Source organism: Schistocerca gregaria, chromosome X, assembly GCF_023897955.1.
Source record: "Schistocerca gregaria isolate iqSchGreg1 chromosome X, iqSchGreg1.2, whole genome shotgun sequence".
NCBI classification, from domain to species: domain Eukaryota; kingdom Metazoa; phylum Arthropoda; class Insecta; order Orthoptera; family Acrididae; genus Schistocerca; species Schistocerca gregaria.
This window is the reverse complement of record NC_064931.1, coordinates 478,351,581-478,377,286: the sequence shown is the minus strand read 5'-3', so window position 1 is coordinate 478,377,286 and position 25,706 is coordinate 478,351,581. Positions and strand designations below refer to the sequence as shown.

At 42.5% G+C, this 25,706-nt stretch overlaps 1 protein-coding gene across 2 annotated transcripts in view; it reads right to left on the bottom strand.

The window, feature by feature from the left end:
- Positions 1–25,706, bottom strand: part of LOC126298906 (calcyphosin-like protein) — a 328,934-nt gene that overhangs the window by 133,093 nt on the left and 170,135 nt on the right. For both annotated transcript variants that reach the window (XM_049990449.1, XM_049990448.1), the window contains exon 3: positions 743–920. In XM_049990449.1, coding sequence (XP_049846406.1) covers positions 743–920 — 178 coding nt within the window. The remainder of the gene's footprint in view (positions 1–742; positions 921–25,706) is intronic.

Genomic DNA, 25,706 nt, shown 5'->3' with positions numbered 1-25,706 from the left:
TATAACACAATTACACGCAGCGGTGTTGATAGCTCACAAATGATAATAAGATTGTAAAAGAACAGTTTATGAGTTTCATGATTCGCATAAAATTAAATGAACACTGATGAAGTGAAACTTGCTGCCAAAAATGTGAAAACAAAAGCAGTATCAATGAGGATCGAGTCCGAAACGTGATCGTCGGCAATGCTTCTTATAAAAGGTCCTAAGCAAAAGTCTCTCTCTCTCTCTCTGTCTCTGGCCTCAAGGAAAATCGTGCACTCGATATATGTTGTTTTGATTGACGAGTTTGTGCTTTTAGCTCCGGGAATGGAATCATTTGCTGTAATGCTTCAAAAATTTACATTAATACATCCACCATAACGTGCCTTTAGATCATTCCATTAAGTGAAATTTTGTTTCACTCATGGTAGGAATGCTTGCCTTCGCCAAAATGACGTGGGCTCGTGAACGTTCACAATCGGCTTTCCATTTACTCTCTGGTCCAACATCACCATGGGTTGTATCTTTTTTCCGCAGCTCTCGTCTTTCACAGGTAACTGTAGTGTGCTAGTCCGCGTAATGCGCCTTTCTGCATCAATGTTCGACATATGCACAGCTTCCTCAGTATGGAGTTTTTAATGGTAATAACTTGTGAAGCAGTCCTAGTACTCATATAAAAGCAATTTTGACTACTTTTCAGCTGAAATGCTACAAATGTTGGTTAGCTGTACGAAGTATCTTCGGTGTTGAGGTAACTCACCCGTATGGCGATAAGGAACTCGTCCATGTTGATGCTACCGTTGCCATCCCTGTCGAATCGCTTGAAGAGTTCTTCGACCTCTTCTTTTGACAGCTCCATACCGGTATCATTCATGCCCTCTGTAAATTCTTCCAGGTTCAGCGTCTTACTGCCATCGTCATCCATGCGACGAAATATTCTGCGAACAGTTTCAAACTACACTGATGCACTTATTGTCACATCAAGTAGCGAACAAATAATTAGAAAAAAAGTGTCTTCCAATAAAACAAGACACTAAGGAGTCATCTTTTTCTGGTGCAATAGGTGTAGTACACAAGGTGTGCTTGAACTTGCAATGAAAAAAATAAATTGGGAATGCATATGTGGCGGTGATATTTATCGGAGGAATCCTAAGAACTTGAAATTAATCTGAGGAAGTGGTCGCTTATAAACCCCTCGTTCAAACAGTTTTCAGTATTGTTTGTCAGTTTGAGATTCTGACTATGATTACCGGGAGAGATTGGGAATATTTAAAGAAGGAGCAAGCTTCTTGGGATGACATATTATCGGCCTAAGCAGGGTTAGAGACGATCGGTGAAGTGTTTCTATTTCGAAACTAGAAGGACAATGATATATCAGTGTAGCTGAAATATCTATCTTTCACAGAAATAATATCGAAGTTCGCACATCGATGTTATACTACGGATATATCTTTTATATCGACAAATTTCAACGACACATCGGGCTTTATGTATACTTCTACTTCATGTATATTTTATGTACACTTCCACTGGGTATTAGAGGTAGACCATCACTGTTTTTCACACGTCCTATCGAACTTAGCAAAAAGAAGATTCTTAAAGTATTTCTGCTATCATACTTACCTATAACACTTTATGAGGAACATTTAGTAATTAATAACTCAGTAATGAAGATCAGAGAGACTGTTAAATACATTTGAGACAAGAGCAGAAAATAGCAGGTATTCTAAATGGATGAAGGGACGCGTTGGAAAGCCACATTCTATATAACAGAACGGTATTTGGTTTGGCCAAACATAGCAGTATTCTTGTTTCTAGGCCTGAGCCTCCATCCAAGTTGATTTTATGGTACTGGAAAGCGCTAAAGAAGAAAAGCTCTTAACGTATTTAGAGAGTTCAACAAGAGAAAAGTTCAGAGAAATCCAAGTCGAAGCTAATATACCAATTCTACTACTAAACCGGTACGCATGCGACAGTGGAGCTAATACCTCGGGTTCTACTGGTGATAGAAAGGTAGTATCAAGTGTTTTGGATACCCCTTGGGCTAGACCATTTGTATACCCAACAGAAGGATCGTCTAACTGTAGCTATCCTATAGTACTGGATCAAAGTTTGAATACTACACAATTTCTCCAGCTCAGGCACATGGAGCAAATACCTGTAGACCACCGGACAAGTGTGAGTAGGAGTCGCGCTCTGACTGTTCCTTAGAAACTTAATAATGTATGTAGATTGTTCATTATAGGTTTTGAGGAGTGAGTCTGTGGGTATCAAAATATGTGACATAAATGGGCGTATATTTGGATATGATGGACTAACAAGCATAAATTCTTTACCCAGCCAAGGAACCGTAGTCCATTAGTATTTTACTTAAATTTCAACTACACTACTGGCCATTAAAATTGCTACACCAAGAAGGAATGCAGGTGATAAACGGGTATTCATTGGACAAATATATTATACTAGAACTGACATGTGATTACATATTCACGCAATTTGGGTGCATAGATCCTGAGAAATCAGTACCCAGAACAACCACCACTGGCCGTAATAACGGCCTTGATACGCCTGAGCAATGAGTCAAACAGAGCTTGGATGGCGTGTACAGGTACAGCTGCCCATGTAGCTTCAACACGATACTACAGTTCATCAAGAGTAGTGACTGGCGTATTATGACGAGCCAGTTGCTCGGCCACCACTGACCAGACGTTTTCAGTTGGTGAGAGATCTGGAGAATGTGCTGGCCAGGGCAGCAGTCGAACATTTTCTGTATCCAGAAAGGCCCGTACAGGACCTGCAACATGCGGTCGTGCATTATCCTGCTGAAATATAGGGTTTCGCAGGGTTCGAATGAAGGGTAGAGCCACGGGTCGTAACACATCTGAAATGTAACGACCACTGTTCAAACTATCGTCAATGTGAACAAGAGGTGACCGAGACGTGTAACCAATGGCAAACCATACCATCACGCCGGGTGATACGCCAGTATGGCGATGACCAACACACGCTTCCAATGTCCGTTCACCGCGATGTCGCCAAACACGGATGCGACCATCATGATGCTGTAAACAGAACCTGGATTCATCCGAAAAAATGACGTTTTGCCATTCGTGCACCCAGGGTCGTCGTTGAGTACACCATCGCAGGCGCTCCTGACTGTGAGGCAGTGTCAAGGGTAACCGCAGCCATGGTCTCCGAGCTGATAGTCCATGCTGCTGCAAACGTCGTCGAACTGTTCGTGCAGATGGTTGTTGTCTTGCAAACGTCCCCATCTGTTGACTCAGGGATCGACACGTGGTTGCACGATCCGTTAACAGTCTTGCGGACAAGATACTTCTCATCTCGACTGCTAGTGATACGAGGCCGTTGGGATCCAGCACGGCGTTCCGTGTTACCCTCCTGAACCCATCGATTTCAAATTCTGCTAACAGTCATTGGATCTCGACCAATGCGAGCAGCAATGTCACAATACGATACACCGCAATCGCGATAGGCTACAAACCGACCTTTATCAAAGTCCGAAACGTGGTGGTACGCTCTTCTCCTCCTTACACTAGGCATCACAACAACGTTTCACCAGGCAACGCCAGTCAACTGCTGTTTGTGTATGAGGAATCGGTTGGAAACTTTTCGCATGTCAGCACGTTGTAGGTGTCGCCCGTGGCGCCAACCTTCTGTGACTGCTCTGTGAAGCTAATCATTCTCATATCACAGCATCTTCCTCCTGTCGGTTAAATTTCGCGTCTGTAGCACGTCTGCTTCGTGGTGTAGCAATTTTAATGGCCAGTGGTGTACATACCTCTACCCGTTCCTCAGATAAAGGTCTTAACAGACGGATAAAGAGACAGGCGGATTCTATAGGGGTTCCGTTTTTGCCAGTTGGGGTACGAAACCCTTAAAATGACGAGCAATTCAAAGTATGCCAAATGGACAAAGTTAAAACACCACTGCAGCCACAGTGGGCTTGTGTCCTTCTATATATCTTTTCCTACTTGTTTCACTCCTAGATTCCGGAGCCTTCTATATGATCTCTCAGGTCACTTCCAGCCTCATACGTAATTCATTATGATGTGGGAATTATAGCTCAGTTGGGAAGGTAATAAATACATGGGGCCTTGAGTATGGAGTGAACTGTTTAAGCTTTTCATTGAAGCAGTAGTAACACTGTTAGCTAAATTATGATGATAATGGTAAATATAATACTATCAATGGGCCCACTTCCCTTCCCCAACAGTTACATTTTCAACAGTTCAGTTTCTAGGTCAGTCACTAAACGGTTGAAACTTTTATTTATTTCTCAATAAGCATAATGGGTTTATGGGCTATGATTGAAATAACAAAAAAATATTTTGGATTTGAGGTCCGCCAGTTATGCAAAACACCGTTTTTCTTTAACACCCAAACATGTTTCGGCACCACTGTGCCATCATCAGTGGGTTTCCTTTTTATTTTGCACTGTAATATGAACATTTATGTTAGAAGTTTGTAAGGTTATGTTAATATTTAGTAGAAACAATCGATCGCTTTTTTGTATATACCTTTACATTTGATGAATGTGAAATTTACAGATCCCTTTTATGTTGTAACTTGTCATCTGTAACCAAACAATGTTGTTTAGAACTAAACAACATTGTTTGGTTACAGATGACAAGTTACAACATAAAAGGGATCTGTAAATTTCACATTCATCAAATGTAAAGGTATATACAAAAAAGCGATCGATTGTTTCTACTAAATATTAACATAACCTTACAAACTTCTAACATAAATGTTCATATTACAGTGCAAAATAAAAAGGAAACCCACTGATGATGGCACAGTGGTGCCGAAACATGTTTGGGTGTTAAAGAAAAACGGTGTTTTGCATAACTGGCGGACCTCAAATCCAAAATATTTTTTAACTGCAAACACGGCCAATACAAGGAGCTGCACATCAAAATGATGAAGATTGAAATAACGTTATCTTATTTGTAATTAACAAGAACAAAGGAACAGGACAACAAATACTTACGTTCAATCAATAGGAAATGTACAATTAATATACAGGGTGTTACAAAAAGGTACGGCCAAACTTTCAGGAAACATTCCTCACACACATAGAAAGAAAATATGTTATGTGGACATGTGTCCAGAAACGCTTACTTTCCATGTTAGAGCTCATTTTATTATTTCTCTTCAAATCACATTAATCATGGAATGGAAACACACAGAAACAAAACGTACCAGCGTGACTTCAAACACTTTGTTAGAGGAAATATTCAAAATGTCCTCCGTTAGCGAGGATGCATGCATCCACCCTCCGCCGGATGGAATCCCTGATGCGTTGATGCAGCCCTGGAGGATGGCGTATTGTATCACAGCCGTCCACAATACGAGCACGAAGAGTCTCTACATTTGGTACCGGGGTTGCGTAAACAAGAGCTTTCAAATGCCTCCATAAATGAAAGTCAAGAGGGTTGAGGTCAGGAGAGCGTGAAGGCCATGGAATTGGTCCGCCTCTACCAATCCATCGGTCACCGAATCTGTTGTCGAGAAGCGTACGAACACTTCGACTGAAATGTGCAGGAGCTCCATCGTGCATGAACCACATGTTGTGTCGTACTTGTAAAGGCACATGTTCTAGCAGCAAAGGTAGACTATCCCGTATGAAATCGTGAAAACGTTCTCCATTGAGCTTAGGTGGACGAACATGGGGCCCAATCAAGACATCACCAACAATGCCTGCCCAAACGTTCACAGAAAATCTGTGTGGATGACGTGATTGCACAATTGCGTGCGGATTCTCGTCAGCCCACACGTGTTGATTGTGAAAATTTACAATTTTATCACGTTGGAATGAAGCCTCATCCGTAAAGAGAACATTTGCACTGAAATGAGTATTGACACATTATTGGATGAACCATTCGCAGAAGTGTACCCGTGGAGGCCAATCAGCTGCTGATAGTGCCTGCACACGCTGTACATGGTACTGAAACGACTGGTTCTCCCGTAGCACTATCCATACAGTGACGTGGTCAACGCTACCTTGTGCAGCAGCAACTTCTCTGACGCTGACATTAGGGTTATCGTCAACTGCACGAAGAATTGCCTCGTCCATTGCAGGTGTCCTCGTCGTTCTAGGTCTTCCCCAGTCGCGAGTCATAGGCTGGAATGTTCCGTGCTCTCTAAGACGCCGATGAATTGCTTCGAACGTCTTCCTGTCGGGACACCTTCGTTCTGGAAATCTGTCTCGATACAAACGTATTGCGCCACGGCTATTGCCCCGTGCTAATCCGTACATCAAATGGGCATCTGCCAACTCCGCATTTGTAAACATTGCACTGACTGCAAAACCCCGTTCGTGATGAACACTAACCTGTTGATGCTGCGTACTGATGTGCTTGATGCTAGTACTGTAGAGCAATGAGTAGCATTTCAACAGAAGCACCGAAGTCAACATTACCTTCCTTCAATTGGGCCAACTGGCGGTGCATCGAGGAAGTACAGTACATACTGACAAAACTAAAATGAGCTCTAACATGGAAATTAAGCATTTCCGGACACATGTCCACATAACATCACTTCTTTATTTGTCTGTGAGGAATGTTTCCTGAAAGTTTGGCCGTACCTTTTTGTAACACCCTGTATAATTATATTTACTGTCAATCTGCGTTAATTTCTTGATACAATAACAAAGGCAGGCAGCAGAATTTATACATAGGTTCGTTCACTATTATTCTACGTTAATATTCATAAAATAGGAGGTGCAGAATTTAAGCAAATGATAACACCTGTACAGCAGCGCTGCAATCAGTTAGCGCCATTTGCACACAGAAAGCATTTATCTTTGTGCTTGAGAGTACGAGGGCAGTTGATACTTTGATACGCAGAGAAGTAGAAGAAGGCACGTAGGATAATCGTATTGGTGTAATGACACCGAGGCATTATTTGTTTGACGAACTGCGTTAAGCTACCTCTGACAATAAGGAGGCAAGTACTATTCACACCGAAATATGCAGATGGCAAAAATGTTGCTGGTTCAGCATTCAGAAGATTCAGTCAAGGGTGGCCAAACGATAAGAGACGCGCCGTCGGTCGATATGTGCAGTTATATATTGGAAGCATTAGGATAATATCGTGCAGTCTCGTGAGCAGAGAGCTTCATGTATAAGAGGCAAGGTAACATGTATTTATCGTTCACTACTCATCACAGGAAGGACTATTTGCACCTCACCTGGCACATCAGTTGGGAACAGTTCTATTCGCGCATGTGTCCCGTTATCGTTTGCAAAGTGACAGCCAACGCAATTTGATCTCGCAAGAAGACAAAACTACTAATTATCTATCAAAAACATGTTAGCAAGAGAAGTATATTTGCTGTAATGCTGCGAGCATTTCTAAGATCACCGTTCGCAGCATCCGACAGAGGTGACTAGTGCAGTTGTCGAAGTACTGTGCGGCGAAACTGTCACAAGAGTGGAAAACCAAAAATATATGTATATTGCGTCAATAAAGTCAGTGAACCTAAATACCGGGTGATCAAAAAGTCCGTATAAATTTGAAAACTTAATAAACCACGGAATAATGTAGATAGAGAGGTAAAAATTGACGCACATGCTTGGAATGACATGGGGTTTTACTAGAAAAAAAAGTTCACAAAATGTCGGAAAGATGGCGCTGGACAACAAAACGTCAGTGACTGCGCATGAAAATCATGTATAAAAGGAGCTGTAATGAGAGAGAGAATCAGATGCGCCAGCAGTCGCAGCATGTTGGCTTTACCTGAAATTGCGCTTTTAGTTAAGCTGTATTATCAGGATGGGGAATGTGCTAGTTCAGCGTTACGATCCAATCGCCATAGGAAGGGGATTCGAACGGATAAAGGTCCGTTGACAAATGCAGCTGTGGCGAGAATGATTTCGAAGTTCGAAGCCACAGGTTGTTTAGATGACAGACCCCGTAGTGGCCGACCGAGCACAAGGCGTAATGCTGCAGAGACAGTTCAGGAAGAAATGGAGACTGTAGCGGGTTCGTCTATGCACGGGGAAGAACGCGCTCGTGCAGAGGCACGTCGGCCCAGCATTCCATTCTCTACTGTTTGGTTGGCACTGAGGCAAACCCTCCGATGCTATCCGTACAAAATCCATCGGCAACGTGAACTGTTACGAGGCGATTTAGTGAAGCGGAGGACATTTGCTGTGTAGGCGTTTCAAAAGATGGCGGAAGACGATGATTGGTTGAGTAACGTGTTGTGGACCGACGAAGCTCATTTCACGCTCCGAGGGGCTGTCAACGTCCACAACTGCAGAATTTGGGCTACCGAAAATCCTAGAACTGTCGTCGAAACTCCATTGCACGACGAGAAAGTCACGGTATGGGTTGGATTTACCACATCTACCGTTATCGGGCCTTTTTTCTTCGAGGAAATGCGTGATTCTGGTTTTGTACCGGTAACTGCTTCCGTGACGGGTGAGAGAGGTACGCCGATATGTTACAAATCGAATCATCCCCAGCCTGGCTGATAAACAACCGCTGGAACGTACGATGTTTATGCAGGATGGCGCTCCACCCCATATTGCTAGACGCGTGAAAGATCTCTTGCGCGCGTCGTTTGGTGATGATCGTGTGCTCAGCCGCCACTTTCGTCATGCTTGGCTTCACAGGTCCCCAGACCTCAGTCCGTACAGTTATTGGCTTTGGGGTGACCTGAAGTCGCAAGTGTATCGTGATCGACCGACATCTCTAGGGATGCTGAAAGACAACATCTGACGCCAATGCCTCACCATAACTCCGGGCATGCTTTACAGTGCTGTTCACAACATTATTCCTCGACTACATCTATTGTTGAGGAATTATGGTGGACATATTGAGCATTTCCTGTCAAGAACATCATCTTTGCTTTGTCTTACTTTGTTATGCTAATTATTACTATTCTGATCAGATGAAGCGCCATCTGTCGGAAATTTTTTGAACTTTTGTATTTTTTTTGGTTCTAATAAAACCCCATGTCATTCCAAGCATGTGTGTCAATTTGTACCTCTCTATCTACATTATTTCGTGATTTATTCAGTTTCCAAATTTATACTGACTTTTTGATCACCCGGTATATCCAAAGATTACAAGAATATAGTGATTGTACTATCAGCCTCCGAAAATCAACGCAAGAACTGAGAATCTTTTGTTGCAACCCAGTGGCCCTCAATCCCCAGAGAATATATATAAAAGAACGCATAACGCAGTAATCACACTGTCCATAAACGACATGCGGTACAAATATCATAGAAAAAATAATGTAGGGATGAAAAGAAAGGAAGGGGTGAAATCGTCAAATATAAAAGTATTTCAAGAGTACACCACAGGAGAGTTATAAAGTTATAAGATCGTTACTATTCATGAAATACACTGCCTGAAAAAAAGTGAAGCACGCACAAGAGGAGAAGGAAACGAAAAGAAATTCTACGGGTTTAGAAGGTATGTGATGTTATTCCGGTGACTGCAATACCGAGTTAAATTTGTAGAGAACTTGGAAGCATGATTCCACTTATCTGTGTGACGTGCAGCCCGATGTCCTTAATTAAATTATTGTCTTCAGAAAAACTTGAGAACGAATGCTTTCCATATGTTAGTATGTATGAATCACTGTAATAAACAGATAACATTCTAGTTAATGGCAAATGTCCAGTTGCATGCAATGTAGTCAGCAACACACTAGGCATATCAAATAGCTCAGATGATAAATCACAATGTGTGGCATTCAAGATTAATCCACTATTGTTCAAATTTAGTGTAAAGGGTATCTCAGGTTTATCATTGTTTTTACATGTAAATGTGACGTCAAGGGTGGAGTCAAATGAGAAAATTATACCTTCAGAACATCGTTTAAGAAATGGATGATAACGATGCGTTAAAATTCTTGGACAATCATCTCTTGGGAGATGATTCATAAACAATTCTTTCTCACAACTGTACACTCTACTGTCTAAAAAATACTGCCGATTCAGGGCGAATTAGTTTATGACTATGTTTACACAGATGCAAATCAGTTTCATTTAGGTACACAAAATATCTTCGATCCTTGCTGATCAGTAGATAATCATTCAGTACATACTTTACACGAATACCTGCCTGTCTCCACTTCACAGGGTAAGTATAAATCTTATACATTTCAAAATTACTCTTTGTCTAGCAATGGGAATAGAAACAATAACAGTTAATTCATCTACAATCATTAAGGAGTGTGTGGTGGTTAACTTATAATAAGAATATAAATTGTAAGCGTTAGCAGGGTAAATCATAGTATATGTTGCATCTAGCTTTCGTTCAATTGATAGTACTATCAGTAAAAATTGTTCTGGATGTAGTAGTACACTGCTCAAAGAATCATTTGAACTACTTTCTATGGCTGTTCTTAAGTCAAGGGCATCAATCGCAGCATTTGATAAACTATCAGTTATCCTTAACAAAAGAGTGTTTAAATTTAAGTGTGCACTAGAATCATTTAATCCTTGGAATAGTTCTTGGATATCTGCGTTCGTTTCATTACGAATTACGTGGAAACGTGAAATAAATTGCTTTACAATCTGTTCAATGAAAACTGTGTGGTTAGTAATGGTTCTTTGCATATTCTTTAATACGATAATTTCATTAGAGAGGTTAGTTGAATCTGCACTGGACTGTTGTTCAAGAGCTAATATATTGCCTTTAACTTCCAGTAAATCTCGACTAGTTAAAGTACCAAATACAGTACGAAGGATACTCCCTCCAAAATCAAACCAGGTACGTTTATGCCTAATTAAAGTTTCGTATGTCAAAAGCTTTGAAAAACAGTAAATCTCTTGTTCACAATTAGCAAATGTAGTCTCTACCTGCATTTTGGCTGTGATCCAGTTGTTATACCAAGATGTACCCATTTCCAAAATTGTATCATTACCCTTAACAGAACGAATTAGGTCAATTTGCTTCTTTTGGATTTCACTCAGATTACACTTGAGGACAAGTTTTATATTACTTGTTGAAATTACCATGTCTGATCGTGGTTCAAATAAAACACCTGTACTCTGTGGTACTATTACTACAGCATTATTAGAATACGCTGTCATAGCAAGCATTAGAATAAAAACGAACATGGTTAATTAGTTCTGAATACTAGAGTTAACAATGAACATAAAATAAATGAGTTTGTTGTGGTAATCTGTGGAATAAAAGGTTTAGTTTCACTTGTGCACACGTGCAATAGCTTCAGTACTAATTTTTCACAATACATTCACATAAGCACGTGGCTGAAATAAACACACACATTGCACTCTCACACACTACACATGTTTACGAAGATTGTAGGGGTGTCTGGAACAGGATCGCTCGGAACGTGGCGATGCCTTGGCCTCGAAGTCTGGACTGCGACCTCGCAATTCTCACTTCCTGGGTTTGAGAACAGCAGGTCTGCCTCTCGGTCGGTCCTCGTCGCCTTGCGATACTGCAGGAAATCTAGCCAGAAATGGCTTTACACGATTGACATGAACGACAATCGAACGAAAGGGCAGTTGGACCTTAAGAGTGACTGGCGACAACACCTCCAAAACTTCTTCAACTTTTTGACTTGACTCTTCTTTAACATCACGTTTCTCAGATACACAAGGTCTCCAACTCGATACTGTGACACTGCTGCTTGGCGGTCGTGTTGCCTTGCTTGCTGAAGAAAGGATTGATGATTCCGCTGTTTCACTCCCATCCATGCTTTCTTTCGCTTGCGTGCTAAATACCTTACGTGTTCATTGCTGATTTCGGCAGTCGATCGTGCAAAGTCCAAGGGTGAATGCATTCTTTTTCCGTAGACGATCTCATATGGATTTAGGTCAGTTGAGCTGTGCATTTTGGCATTGTAACAACTTACCAAGTACGGTAAACAGACATCCCAATTGTCGTGTTTACTGCTCACATAATGGCTAACCATATTAACAATTGTTCTATGGACCCGCTCGACTTTTCCATTTCCTTCAGGGTGTGCTGGTGTAGTCTATAACTGAGTTATTTGCATGAGCTTACAAGACTGTTTAAGTAATTCACTCATCAAATTCGTTCCTTGATCACTAATTATACTTAATGGTGATCCAAACTTAAGAATCCATTCTTTTACAAAAACTTTAGGTATAGTATCAGCGCTCTGATCAGGTATTGGTATCATGAGAAGGTATCTAGAGAAATGATCTAGCATTGTCAATACGTATTTGTTTCCATTTTCAGTCTTAGGCAACGGCCCTACGACATCTAGTCCTACTCGTTCAAATGGTTCACTTGTCTCTGGCAGTTCTTGCAATGCTGCTCTACTTTTTCCTACATTATTCCGTCTGTTACAGGAATCACATTGTGAAACAAACTCGAAAACGTCAGATTTTCGGCTCGGCCACGAAAAAATTTGAGCTATTTTAATGTTTATTGCTTTATTACCGCAATGTCCTGATAATAAAGACTCGTGTTGCTCTCTCATGATTTGCTCTTTCATGATTTCTGGAATAACTAGGCGGTTTCCTTTACTAGTGATTTTGCACAATAATCCATCTATTTCGACAAAACGTTAATTATTTTCCCATAATTTGCATTGTGGACATTCTTCCTGAACTTCCTTTAACTCTTCTTCTCGACTCATTGTAACACAAACATTGACTTTTCGGCTCATTGCATCAGCAATCACATGTAGTTTACCAGGTCTTAAATTAGTACTCACTCAGTCTCAATGCCCATCTTGTTAATCTGCAAATTGGATCCTTTAAGCTCAATAACCATTTAAGTGTGGCATGATCTGTAATAACTGTAAATTCTCTTCCTGTTAAGAAACATCTGTTATGAGTTATACCAAAAACCAAAGCACAAAGCTCCTTCTCCGTAGTAGTATAATTACATTCTGCTTTGTTTAATTGTCTTGAAGCAAATGAGATTGGATACTCATGAGCATCAACTTCTTGAGACAAGATTGCACCTATGGCAAAACTGGATGCATCCGTTGAAAGAATAAAAGGCTTACTGAAATCCGGATATGTTAACACTGGGACTGTGGTTAGAGCAGTTTTAAGTTCTTCCATTGCCTTTTTGCATTCTGTTGACCAATTAAATGTGGCTGTTTTCTTCAATAGCTGTGTAATTGGACGTGCTATATCCGCATAACCGGCTATAAATCGTCTGTAGAAATTTGAAATTCCCAAGAATGATTGTAGTTCTTTCAAATTCTGTGGTTCAGGGAAATTATTTACATCTTCAGTTAATTTTGGATCATGTGGAACACCTTCTCTAGTTATAACATGATCAAGATAGTTAACTTTACTTTGTGTAAAATGACATTTATCTGTTGATAAAGACAGGTTTGCGCTTCTTATACGCTCAAAAACAGCTTGTAGCCTCTCAGTATGTTGTTTCATGTTTTCCACAAAAATTATTACATTATCAAGGTAAACAAGTGCTTGTGATGGGGTGAGCCCTCGTAAAACTGAATCCATCAGGCGTAGAAATGTAGCTGGAGCATTACGAAGTCCAAATGGCATATGAAGATACTTGTATACTCCTGTTGCTGTTACAAATGAAGTTTTTCCTTGATCATCTGGATGCACTGTTAACTGGTGATAACCACTTGTTAAACCACATACTGAAAACATCGACATCTGCCCAAGTAAGCCAAGGTTTCCACTAAATTTGGTAATGGGTAAATGGCGGGTGTGGTCACAACGTTCACAGATCGGTAGTCAACACAAAAACGGAACTGTGGTTCTCCAGAAGTTGATTTCTTCTTTACAATTACAACAGGCGAACACCACGGTGGGCCTGAGGATCTCTTGGTTTTATAATTCTGGCTTCTAATTGTTCTTTAACCATGTCTTCTACCAACTCTCTTTGACTGAATGGTATTCGTTAAGGTTTCTGTGTGATTGGGGCTGCATTCCCTATATGAATACGATGCTGAACCAAATGAGTGACTGGTAAATTTACACGTTCTCGGAATAAATCTGCATACTCCAAGTAAACAGGCACTAAAATCTTCTGTTCATCAACTGTCAAATGTTCTGTCTTCTTCCAAATCTTGCGCTTCAGTTCATTATTAACTTCGTCTCCTCTTTGTAATTTTGCGGTAGTGTTACAAAAATCTATGTTTATAACTGAACCATTTGTTACCTCATCTGGAATCTGGATTAGGTCACTTTTACTTAACACTGAGTCTGAGTCGCCTGGCCACCAGGAGCTGTTGCAGGACGATTTCATTCACGGATCCAGTTATATGGCTACTTCCGTGTATAGCGATTTTACGGCTATGACGAGTGGGGGCTGAAGATGGCATCAATGTAATGCCAAAACTGGTAGCACATAGAAGTTCATAAAATAAAATAAATTTCTATAATACATACGGCTGGTGGTAAATTATTGCATCAAGAAGACTTTCGTTCCTCGTGGCAAAACAACATCCTCATTGCTCATATTCGTTATTGTAACCGGAACTTTTGTGACATTCTGTCTCACCATTGTAGCGACACCTATACTTCTAGCAACATAACAATACATTGTATCCAATAACTCAGTTTTCTCGGATCGCTAAATTAATAACAAAGTTCCTTCCTTGCATCGGGGTGACTTAACTTCAATTTAGATTGTCTTTCCTGCTCCGATGGGAATTTGCTGAGGCTGATCAATTTGAACATCGACTCAGACGGTTTGAACTGATGCATCGTTTGGGCGGTCCATTCCCACGACGTCAGTATTGCTGCTCCTTTGAGTACGATCTGAAGAATGATTTCCAAGGTTGTAGTTACTACGGCCTAGTCTGATCTTTCTTTCTGCGACAAATATGTCTGCCTCGTTAGCGGACAAGAAATCAAATTCAAGAACAGCGTCGTAACGCATTACGTTATTTGAAACTACTTGCACCCATGCTGTGTATTTATCTTTATTTTCACTTTCATCTTGGCCTTGGCCAAGAATTAATTTTACATCAACTTCTCCAAAGTTACGTAGCTTTCCTCCGTTCAATCCTCTCACTTCTAATAGCGGCGGTTTCAATTTATCCCGTTTATCTATGCAATATCACACTAATGAGGTCTGTGCTCCTGTGTCAATAAGTAGTTTGTTGTTTCTCCCACGACATACAGCAACTATCACGAACTCATTTTCGGTCTGATTTTCTTTGGAATTATCAGGAATCACTGCCTCTGGCAAGGGGCAGACGGAGTGGTGGCCCGTACGTACCTGTACCCGTTTAAAGATCTGGCAGATTGTCTGTTGTTCGCATTACCTTTCTTATTGTTGCGACAATCTCTCGACACATGACCCTGCATCCCGCAATGATAGCAGATAAGGAGGAGATTAGTGTTTACGTCCCGTCGACAACGAGGTCATTGGAGACGGAGCGCAAGCTCGGGTGAGGGAAGGATGGGGAAGGAAATCGGCCGTGCCCTTTCAAAGGAACCATCCCGGCATTTGCCTGAAGCGATTTAGGGAAATCACGGAAAACCTAAATCAGGATGGCCGGAGACGGGATTGAACCGCCGTCCTCCCGAATGATAGCAGATACGATTCTCTTTACAATCCATACGCTTGTGACCCAGCTTATTGCATCTGTAGCATTGTACTATTGTGTTGAAAACTCTGCGTTCTTGTTTCTGCATCTCATTCGGTCGTCTTAGTGCTTCAACGAAACCAATAGCTGATTCTACTCCTTCCTGAAACGTTTTACATCTCGCCAATCTAACAGCTTTGCTTACTTCCTCTCCGTGCAACCCATGAATGAATGTGTCCAAGGCTCTCTGGTCGGCTTCGAACAACTGAATGCGATTTTCATTTTCATCTTCTACTAATTCGTACATTTGAGCTTTGATGTTTCGAATTCTGTCGGCAAACTGCTCGCTAGATTCGTCTCGTCGCATTCGCAAACTGTAAAGCTGCTCTCTGTAAAATCTGATCGCATTTTTACGTTTAAATCTCTGAACAACAATCGTTCTAAACTCGTTGTAATCTTCTGTTTTCACGCAAGTAGGCTCCGCGCTATTGAAATCTCGTGCCGCTCCCTGAATTCTTAATTTGGCAACCACTAGCTTATCGGAATCTGTCCATGATCCTAACAGGGCGGCACCTTCAAGTTTACGAAAAAAATACTTTCACGTATTCTTCAGGTTTACCGCTAAACTCTGGTACTGATAGCAATAATGAAAAATTCTTTGTCGTAGTTATACCTGTACTGTATCAACTATTATGTGAGAAGTCTCTCGGGATCTTACGCTCACTTCTTTTTTTAATAACAGTTTGTAGATCGACAAAGTTACTCTGACTGGATTGCGACATTTTGTCTAATTTATCACCAATGAGTTACTGAAATGTGAAATAAAAATCCATCACTGCCTTTCGTATTCTAGCCAAACTGGAGTAGACCAACCTGAATTCCAGTCTTGGATGTCCCCGCGTAGTCGGGAGATGTTCATGCTGCTGCTGCTCGAAGTTCACATTGTACTGCGCCTCTTCAGGACTAGATTTTCCATAATTATCCCCATGCTGACACCACTTCTATAAGGTTTTTTTGTGTTGTTGCCCCGGGTGATGATTACACGAATACTTTGTCAGGATTTGTAAGCGGTGGGTCCTTGAGGTACAGCCTTACGCGAACACGAGAAGTAAGTTTAAACAGTTTTATTAACAAAGGCGGATTATGAAACACGCACGTTTCGCGCACCCATCATCACTGTGTCTGAAATCCTAACACCGGTTAATTACGGTTTTATCGAAAGGCTCCATGGTGAGCTAAGAAAAGAGACATATCACGCCCGAGGCTGCGCTGTGGAGTGCGGCCGGACGCGCGTCTACTGACCAAGCAAATTGTCAGCATTCCAGACAGGTCGGCTGGCGAGCGCGTGTTAACGTACGCACAGCTGCGTAGACCCTTACACATGCGAATTTAGACTTTCTTGGTGAATCTCTATGATGAAGTATTTTCGGGTTATCAGCCAGGTCAAGGGATCTTCTGTGACAACGTTTCAACAAGTTTCCTTCTTGTCAAATTACAGACTGCTTGAACCAGAGGTGATCGCATTGTCTACACTTCCCAAACCATCACGCCTTCTCCTGACTCATATGATGATGACGAAAGTAATCTGGTAATATTCGTTCTCCTTGGGACCTCCACACATCAATGTGTCTGTCGTGACTCTATCTGCAGAATTAGGGCCTGTTCCTCTCTCTGAGGCCGAATCAAGGTAATAGTGATTGCCGTACTGACATTCCATAATGCTCCGGATGGGCGGCCATTGTGGCCGAGCGGTTCTAGGCGCTTTAGTCTGGAATCGCGCGACCGCTACGGTCGCAGGTTCGAATCCTGCCTCGGGCATGGATGTGTGTGATGTCCTTAGGTTAGTTAGGTTTAAGTAGTTCTAAGTTCTGGGGGACTGATGACCTCAGATTTTAAGTCCCATAGTGCTTAGAGCTATTTGAACCAAGCTCCGGATGACGTCGCGCCGTCTGTGTGGATATTGGTCTTGCTGCAAACAAGCCAATTTCCTGACTCATGTCTGTCCTCAAGTGTAGTAGCCGCCTGGGGCCGTTTAGCAGTCCAGTCAACGAAGGAAAATTAAAGGAAAAATTCGTGTTGTCGCAAATTTTTGTATAGTGGTAGGAGGAAGTACCACGAACAACAACTAGAAATCCCCTTCCGGTGGGGTGTGCGTGAAGGGAAAAGGCGGTTGGGGGTGGGGCGTTTAAAGGTAACTTCTTATGTTTTTCTTGAATCACTCGAAAACTGCGGTTTCTAACGAAGATGTTTCCCAGTACAGAATTGAACTACAATAAATTTCTTATGGAAAACTTCGTATTAATTTTTCCTCTAGGCATAATACTTTTCGTTTTGCAGGCGATGGAAAATTCGCAACTTATTAAAATTGTGTTTTAATGGTATAAAATTAATGTTTACTGTTAAATGAAGTGTGGAATGAACAAATATTTAATTTGTATGCGACGACTAAGTGCAGTACAGCCGTATTAAGTTATAAACTGTGTAATGGGTCTGGTGGGGAAGCGAGCACGAGGGAAGGCAGGTCGCAGGTATGTAGCCATCCACTTCCGACGTTCATAGGTGGAGATCGAGCAGGTGATTCACCAACTCTATCTAGCCGACTACATCACAAAGCCACTACAGGGTGAAAGGTATCGAAACCGACAAACTCTGGGAGGTTGTAGGGGACATCAAAACAAATATTTTTCCCTAATGTCATTTTTTCCTATGAGGAGTATTTAAACCGGTAGAGGAAGATTTCTATGGCGGCAAATTAATTAAACCAACAAACACTTTTCCATTTTTATGTCCAAGAGGCAGCGCAGTAACACAACCCAATTTCAATTACAGTAGATTTTCGAAAATGCCTCCATTTACACGTAAACAAAGGTTACACTGTCGGATCATGTTCTGTCTGACACGGGCAAAAACCCCAGGAGTATCCTGAATTGTTCCTGCTGCTGCTACTGTCCGGGCAACCACATCCTCTTGTGGTGCAGCAGGGGTTGCGTAAACAAGGTTGCGCATCACTCCCCACACAAAAAAGTCCAGAGGGGACATATCTGGGGATCGAGCAGGCCATAGTACAGAACCACCTCTGCCAATCCACGTTTCTGGGAACCGTCGGTCCAGGAATCGATGCACACGACGACTGAAATGTGCCGGCGCCCCGTCATGTTGGAACCACATGCGTTGTCTTGTAGGGAGCGGGACGTCTTCTAGCAATTCTGGCAATACTCTGGTGAGAAAGTTGTAATAGTGCCTGTTATTTAATGGCCTAGGTAGCAGATACGGCCCAATTAAACAGTCTCCAACACCGACCCATACATTAACGAAGAACAGCACTTGATGAGCGCTAGTATCTGTGGCATGTCTGTTATTCTCACTCCAAACATGCGAATTGTGCATGTTGAAGACTCCATCACAACCGAACGTTGCTTCATCGGTAAACAACACAGAGGATGGAAATGTAGGATGCATTTCACACTGTTTCAGGTACCACTGCGAAAACTGTGCTCTGAGTGGATAATCAATTGGTTCCAAGTTGTGGACACGCTGTAAGTGAAATTGTCGTAACAATTGTTCTCGAAGGACTGTTCTTACATTCGTCTGATTCGTCCCCATGTTACGTGCAATTGCACGAGTGCTTATTGAAGGATCTCGCTCCACATGCTGCAAGACAGCTTTCTCAAATTGCAGCGTTCTTACCGTGCGGCGGCGTCCCTCTCCAGGTAACCTGCTAAATGACCCGGTCTCACGCAGACTTTAGTTGTTGTTGTTGTTGTGGTCTTCAGTCCTGAGACTGGTTTGATGCAGCTCTCCATGCTACTCTATCCTGTGCAAGCTTCTTCATCTCCCAGTACCTACTGCAACCTACATCCTTCTGAATCTGCTTAGAGTTTTCCTATCAGGTCTCTTAGGTCAGCAGACAAAATAACTTCGTTAAGCAAGCAAAGAAGGGAAAGCAGAAAGGTTGAAGGAGTATATAGAGGGTTTATACAAGGGCGATGTACTTGAGGACAATATTATGGAAATGGAAGAGGATGTAGATGAAGACGAAATGGGAGATAAGATACTGCGTGAAGAGTTTGACAGAGCACTGAAAGACCTGAGTCGAAACAAGGCCCCGGGAGTAAACAACATTCCATTAGAACTGCAGACGGCCTTAGGAGAGCCAGTCATGTCGCCCTAACCACCGTCTGCTTCACGTCTGCTGTGCAGCGAGCTACCTTAATTTAAGTATTAACTGTATTTTTCTTACTTGTTACTTCTTCTTACGTGTGTTTTTGCTTTTAGGAAGCTTTAATTGTCGAGTGCTAGTAATAGTGTTCCATAGATTTCGTGTTTGTTTTGAATACAGTCAGAGAGTCCCTTTAGTCAGTCATAGTGCTAGTAGTGCTAGTGTTTGTTTTGAATACAAGTCAGAGACAGGTAGTGCTATTTTCATTGTTTTCTACAAGAAGTGGTTAGCAATCACAGTTTAGTCAATAATCAGCCGCCTTTAGTGAATTAGCAGTCTAGTTAAAAGTTGATTAAGTCTCTTCAGTACATTGATTCCTTAGGATGGATAGGATGTGTGACTGCTGTGTACGGACGCAGGAGGAGCTGGCCACTGTTCGCGAACAGCTGAGCGTGTTGATGGCCGCGGTCAGCCGTCTTCAGGCTGCTGCCTCGGAGTGTAGCGGCAGTGGGGAGTCTGGTCCATCGCAAGGTACACCCAAGGTGTTACATGCTTCACCCACTGTCCCTGCTGTCGAGACATCTTCGCGGGTACCGGGCGCGGTTGGGCCACCCTCTCCCCAAGGGGAGTGGCGGGTTCAGCGGCGTTCGCGGCGCACGAGGCGGAGGGTCAATGTGGAGGCTGGCCGTATGGCATCTCCCGCTCTGCCTGTGAGTGGACATGTGGCCGCTCCTTCAGCAAGGTCCGAGCAGGCACATGGGGGAAGGAGTTCATTAGTTATTGGGAGCTCCAACGTTAGGCGGGTGATGGAGCCCCATAGGGAAATAGCGGAAAGGTCGGGGAAGAAGGCCAGTGTTCACTCTGTCCGCTTGCCGGGGGGTCTCATCCGAGATGTGGAGGAGGCCCTACCGGCGGCGATAGAGAGCACTGGGTGCACCCGACTGTAGATTGTTGCTCATGTCGGCACCAATGACTCCTGCCGTCTGCGTTCAGAGGTCATCCTCAGTTCGTACAGGCGGCTGGCGGAGTTGGTGAAGGCGGAAAGCCTCGCTCGCGGGGTGGAATCAGAGCTAACTATTTGTAGTATCGTTCCCAGAACCGATCGCGGTCCTCTGGTTTGGAGCCGAGTGGAAGGCTTAAACCAGAGGCTCAGACGATTCTGCGGAGAGCTGGGGTGCAAATTTCTCGACCTCCGCTATCGGGTGGAGAAATGTAGGGTCCCCCTGAATAGGTCAGGCGTGCACTACACGCCGGAAGCGGCTACGAGGGTAGCGGAGTACGTGTGGAGTGCACATGGTTTTTTTTTAGGTTAGAGAATTCCCTCCCTAGGCCCGACAAGACGCCTCCTGAGACGCGGCAAGGCAGGAGTAGGCAAAATGCAACAGGGAATAACAATATTAATGTGCTAATTGTAAACTGCAGGAGCGTCTATAGAAAGGTCCCAGAACTGCTCTCATTAATAAACGGTCACAACGCCCATATAGTACCAGGGACAGAAAGTTGGCTGAAACCACATGTAAACAGTAATGAAATCCTAAACTCAGATTGGAATGTATACCGCAGAGACAGGCTGGACAGTGAAGGGGGAGGCGTGTTTATAGCGATAAGATGTGCAATAGTATCGAAGGAAATTGACGGAGATTCGAATTGTGAAATGATTTGAGAGAAGGTCACGGTTAAAGCAGGCTCAGACATGGTAATTTGATGTCTCTATAGGCCCCCGGGCTCAGCAGCTGTTGTGGCTCAGCACCTGAAGAATAATTTGGAAAATATCTCGAGTAGATTTCCCCACCATGTCATAGTTCTGGGTGGAGATTTTAATTTGCCGGATATAGACTGGGAGACTCAAACGTTCATAACGGGTGGCAGGGACAAAGAATCCAGTGAAATATTTTTAAATGCTTTATTTGAAAACTACCTTGAGCAGTTAAACAGAGAACCGACTCGTGGCGATAACATATTAGACCTTCTGGTGACAAACAGACCCGAACTATTTGAATCAGTTAATGCAGAACAGGGAATCAGCGATCATAAAGCGGTTACTGCATCGATGATTTCAGCCGTAAATAGAAATATTAAAAAAGGTAGGAAGATTTTTCTGTTTAGCAAAAGTGACAAAAAGCAGATTACAGAGTACCTGACGGCTCAACACAAAAGTTTTGTCTCAAGTACAGATAGTGTTGAGGATCACTGGACAAAGTTCAAAACCATCGTACAATATGCGTTAGATGAGTATGTGCCAAGCAAGATCGTAAGAGATGGGAGAGAGCCACCGTGGTACAACAACCGACTTAGAAAACTGCTGCGGAAGCAAAGGGAACTTCACAGCAAACATAAACATAGCCAAAGCCTTGCAGACAAACAAAAATTACGCGAAGCGAAATGTAGTGTGAGGAGGGCTATGCGAGAGGCTTTCAATGAATTCGAAAGTAAAGTTCTATGTGCTGACTTGGCAGAAAATCCTAAGAAATTTTGGTCCTATGTCAAAGCGGTAGGTGGATCAAAACAAAATGTCCAGACACTCTGTGAACAAAATGGTACTGAAACAGAGGATGACAGACTAACGGCCGAAATACTAAATGTCTTCTTCCAAAGCTGTTTCACAGAGGAAGACTGCACTGTGCTTCCTTCTCTAGATTGTCGCACAGTTTACAAAATGGTAGATATCGAAATAGACGACAGAGGGATAGAGAAACAATTAAAATCGCTCAAAAGAGGGAAGGTCGCTGGTCCTGATAGGATACCAGTTCGATTTTACACAGAGTACGCGAAGGAACTTGCCCCCCTTCTTGCAGCGGTGTACCGTAGGTCTCTAGAAGAGCGAAGCGTTCCAAAGGATTGGAAAAGGGCACAGGTCATCTCCGTTTTCAAGAAGGGACGTCGAACAGATGTGCAGAACTATAGACCTATATCTCCAACGTCGATCAGTTGTAGAATTTTGGAACACGTATTATGTTCGAGTATAATGTTTTTTCTGGAGACTGGAAATCTATTCTGTAGGAATCAGCATGGGTTTCGAAAAAGACGGTCGTGTGAAACCCAGCTCGCGCTATTCGTCCACGAGACTCAGAGGGCCTTAGACACGGGTTCACAGGTAGATGCCGTGTTTCTTGACTTCCGCTAGGCGTTTGACACAGTTTCCCACAGTCGTTTAATGAACAAAGTAAGAGCATACGGACTATCAGATCAATTGTGTGATTGGACTGAGGAGTTCCTAGATAACAGAACGCAGCATGTCATTCTCAATGGAGAGAAGTCTTCCGAAGTAAGAGTGATTTCAGGTGTGCCGCAGGGGAGTGTCATAGGACCGTTGCTATTCACAATATACATAAATGACCTTGTGGATGACATCGGAAGTTCACTGAGGCTTTTTGCAGATGATGCTGTGGTGTATCGAGAGGTTGCAACAATGGAAAATTGTACTGAAATGCAAGAGGATCTGCAGCGAATTAACGCATGGTGCACAGAATGGCAATTGAATCTCAATGTAGACAAGTGTAATGTGATGCGAATACATAGAAAGATAGGTCCCTTATCATTTAGCTACAAAATAGCAGGTCAGCAACTGGAAGCAGTTAATTCCATAAATTATCTGGGAGTACGCATTAGAAGTGATTTAAAATGGAATTATCATATAAAGTTGATCGTCGGTAAAGCAAATACCAGACTGAGATTCATTGGAAGAATCCTAAGGAAATGCAATCCGACAACAAAGGACGTAGGTTACAGTACGCTTGCTCGCCCACTGCTTGAATGCTGCTCAGCAGTGTGGGATACGCACCAGATAAGGTTGATAGAAGAGATAGAGAAGATCCAACGGAGAGCAGCGCGCTTCGTTACAGGATCATTTAGTAATCGCGAAAGCGTTACGGAGATGATAGAATGACTCCAGTGGAAGACTCTGCAGGAGAGACGCTCCGTAGCTCGGTACGGGCTTTTGTTAAAGTTTCGAGAACATACCTTCACCGAAGAGTCAAGGAGTATATTGCTCCCTCCTACGTATATCTCGCGAAGAGACCATGAGGATAAAATCAGAGAGATTAGAGCCCACACAGAAGCATACCGACAATCCTTCTTTCCACGTACAATACGAGACTGGAATAGAAGGGAGGACCGATAGAGGTACTCAGGGTACCCTCCGCCACACACCGTCAGGTGGCTTGCGGATTATTGATGTAGATGTAGATGTAGAACTCTACCACCTGGTGAGCAAGATGTATGAGACAGGCGAAATACCCTCAGATTTCAAGAAGGATATAATAATTCCAATCCCAATGAAAGCAGGTGCTGACAGATGTGAAAATTACCGAACTATCACTTTAATAAGTCACAGCTGCAAAATACTAACGCGAATTCTTTACAGACGAATGGAAAAACTGGTAGATGCGGACCTCGGGGAGGATCAGTTTGGATTCCGTAGAAATGTTGAAACCCGTGAGGCAATACTGACCTTACGACTTATCTTAGAAGAAAGATTAAGAAAAGGCAAACCTACGTTTCTAGCATTTGTAGACTTGGAAAAAGCTTTTGACAATGTTGACTGGAATACTCTCTTTCAAATTCTGAAGGTGGCAGGGGTAAAATATAGGGAGCGAAAGGCTATTTACAATTTGTACAGAAACCAGATGGCAGTTATAAGAGTCGAGGGGCATGAAAGGGAAGCAGTGATTGGGAAGGGAGTGAGACAGGGTTGTAGCCTATCCCCGATGTTATTCAATCTGTATATTGAGCAAGCAGTAAAGGAAACAAAAGAAAAATTCGGAGTAGGTATAAAATTCATGGAGAAGAAGTAAAAACTTCGAGGTTCGCCGATGACATTGTAATTCTGTCAGAGACAGCAAAGGACTTGGAAGAGCAGTTGAACGGAATGGACAGTGTCTTGAAAGGAGGATATAAGATGAACATCAACAAAAGCAAAACGAGGATAATGGAATGTAGGCAAATTAAACCGAGTGATGCTGAGGGAATTAGATTAGGAAATGAGAAATCTGTTAACATCGAATATAGATTTATGTATCAGGAAGTCGCTTCTGAAAGTATTTGTATTGAGTGTAGCCATGTATGAAAGTGAAACATGGACTATAACTAGTCTGGACAAGAAGAGAATAGAAGCTTTCGAAATGTGGTGCTACAGAAGAATGCTGAAGATGAAGTGGATAGATCACGTAACTAATGAGGAGGTATTGAATAGGATTGGGGAGAAGAGAAGTTTGTGGCACAACTTGACTAGAAGAAGGGATCGGTTGGTAGGACATGTCCTGAGGCATCAAGGGATCACAAATTTAGCATTGGAGGGCAGCGTGGAGGGTAAAAATCGTAGAGGGAGACCAAGAGATGAATACACTAAGCAGATTCAGAAGGATGTAGGTTGCAGTAGGTTCTGGGAGATGAAGAAGCTAGCACAGGACAGAGTAGCATGGTGAGCTGCATCAAACTAGTCTCAGGACTGAAGACAACAACAACAACAACAACAACAACAAGCACGTGTTTATATAGTGGTATTATTTCAGTTTTTTAGAGATGTTCTATGTAAAATACGTTCCTATAAACGATGACTGAGAAGTGTGTAATTTATAAGTGTGATGTTGTCAGTGACGTATGTAGTGTTGGTGCGAAAAGAATGAGACTGGTAAATGTGACACCTTGCTTCCTTCTATCGTTTACAGCGTATTATAAAGCCGTATAACTGTAGTCAATTGGCGGTAAATAAACATATGACCAGAAAGTTACTGCACTTCTCTCACCATTCATTGACAGGTAGACTGCATAAATCTCTTCCATTCAGGAATTGTTGGCACTTTTAGAGTAGGCTGCACTGACTGGATCCACTTACTACGCATTCACAGTATACCTTTCAAGGTTGGTGTTAATATGTCTGATCAAATACAGTACAGTAATCTGCTGTAAAGCACTGATTGAAATATCGGAAGTTCCATAACACATAGGTGATCTACTTGTGTTTCATTTTGAGACAATGCAAGACTCTGGGCCTCTTCAGACGTTGGGACAGCTGCGTCTGGGTTGATGTGTTTCATACTGTTAATGCTATGAAAC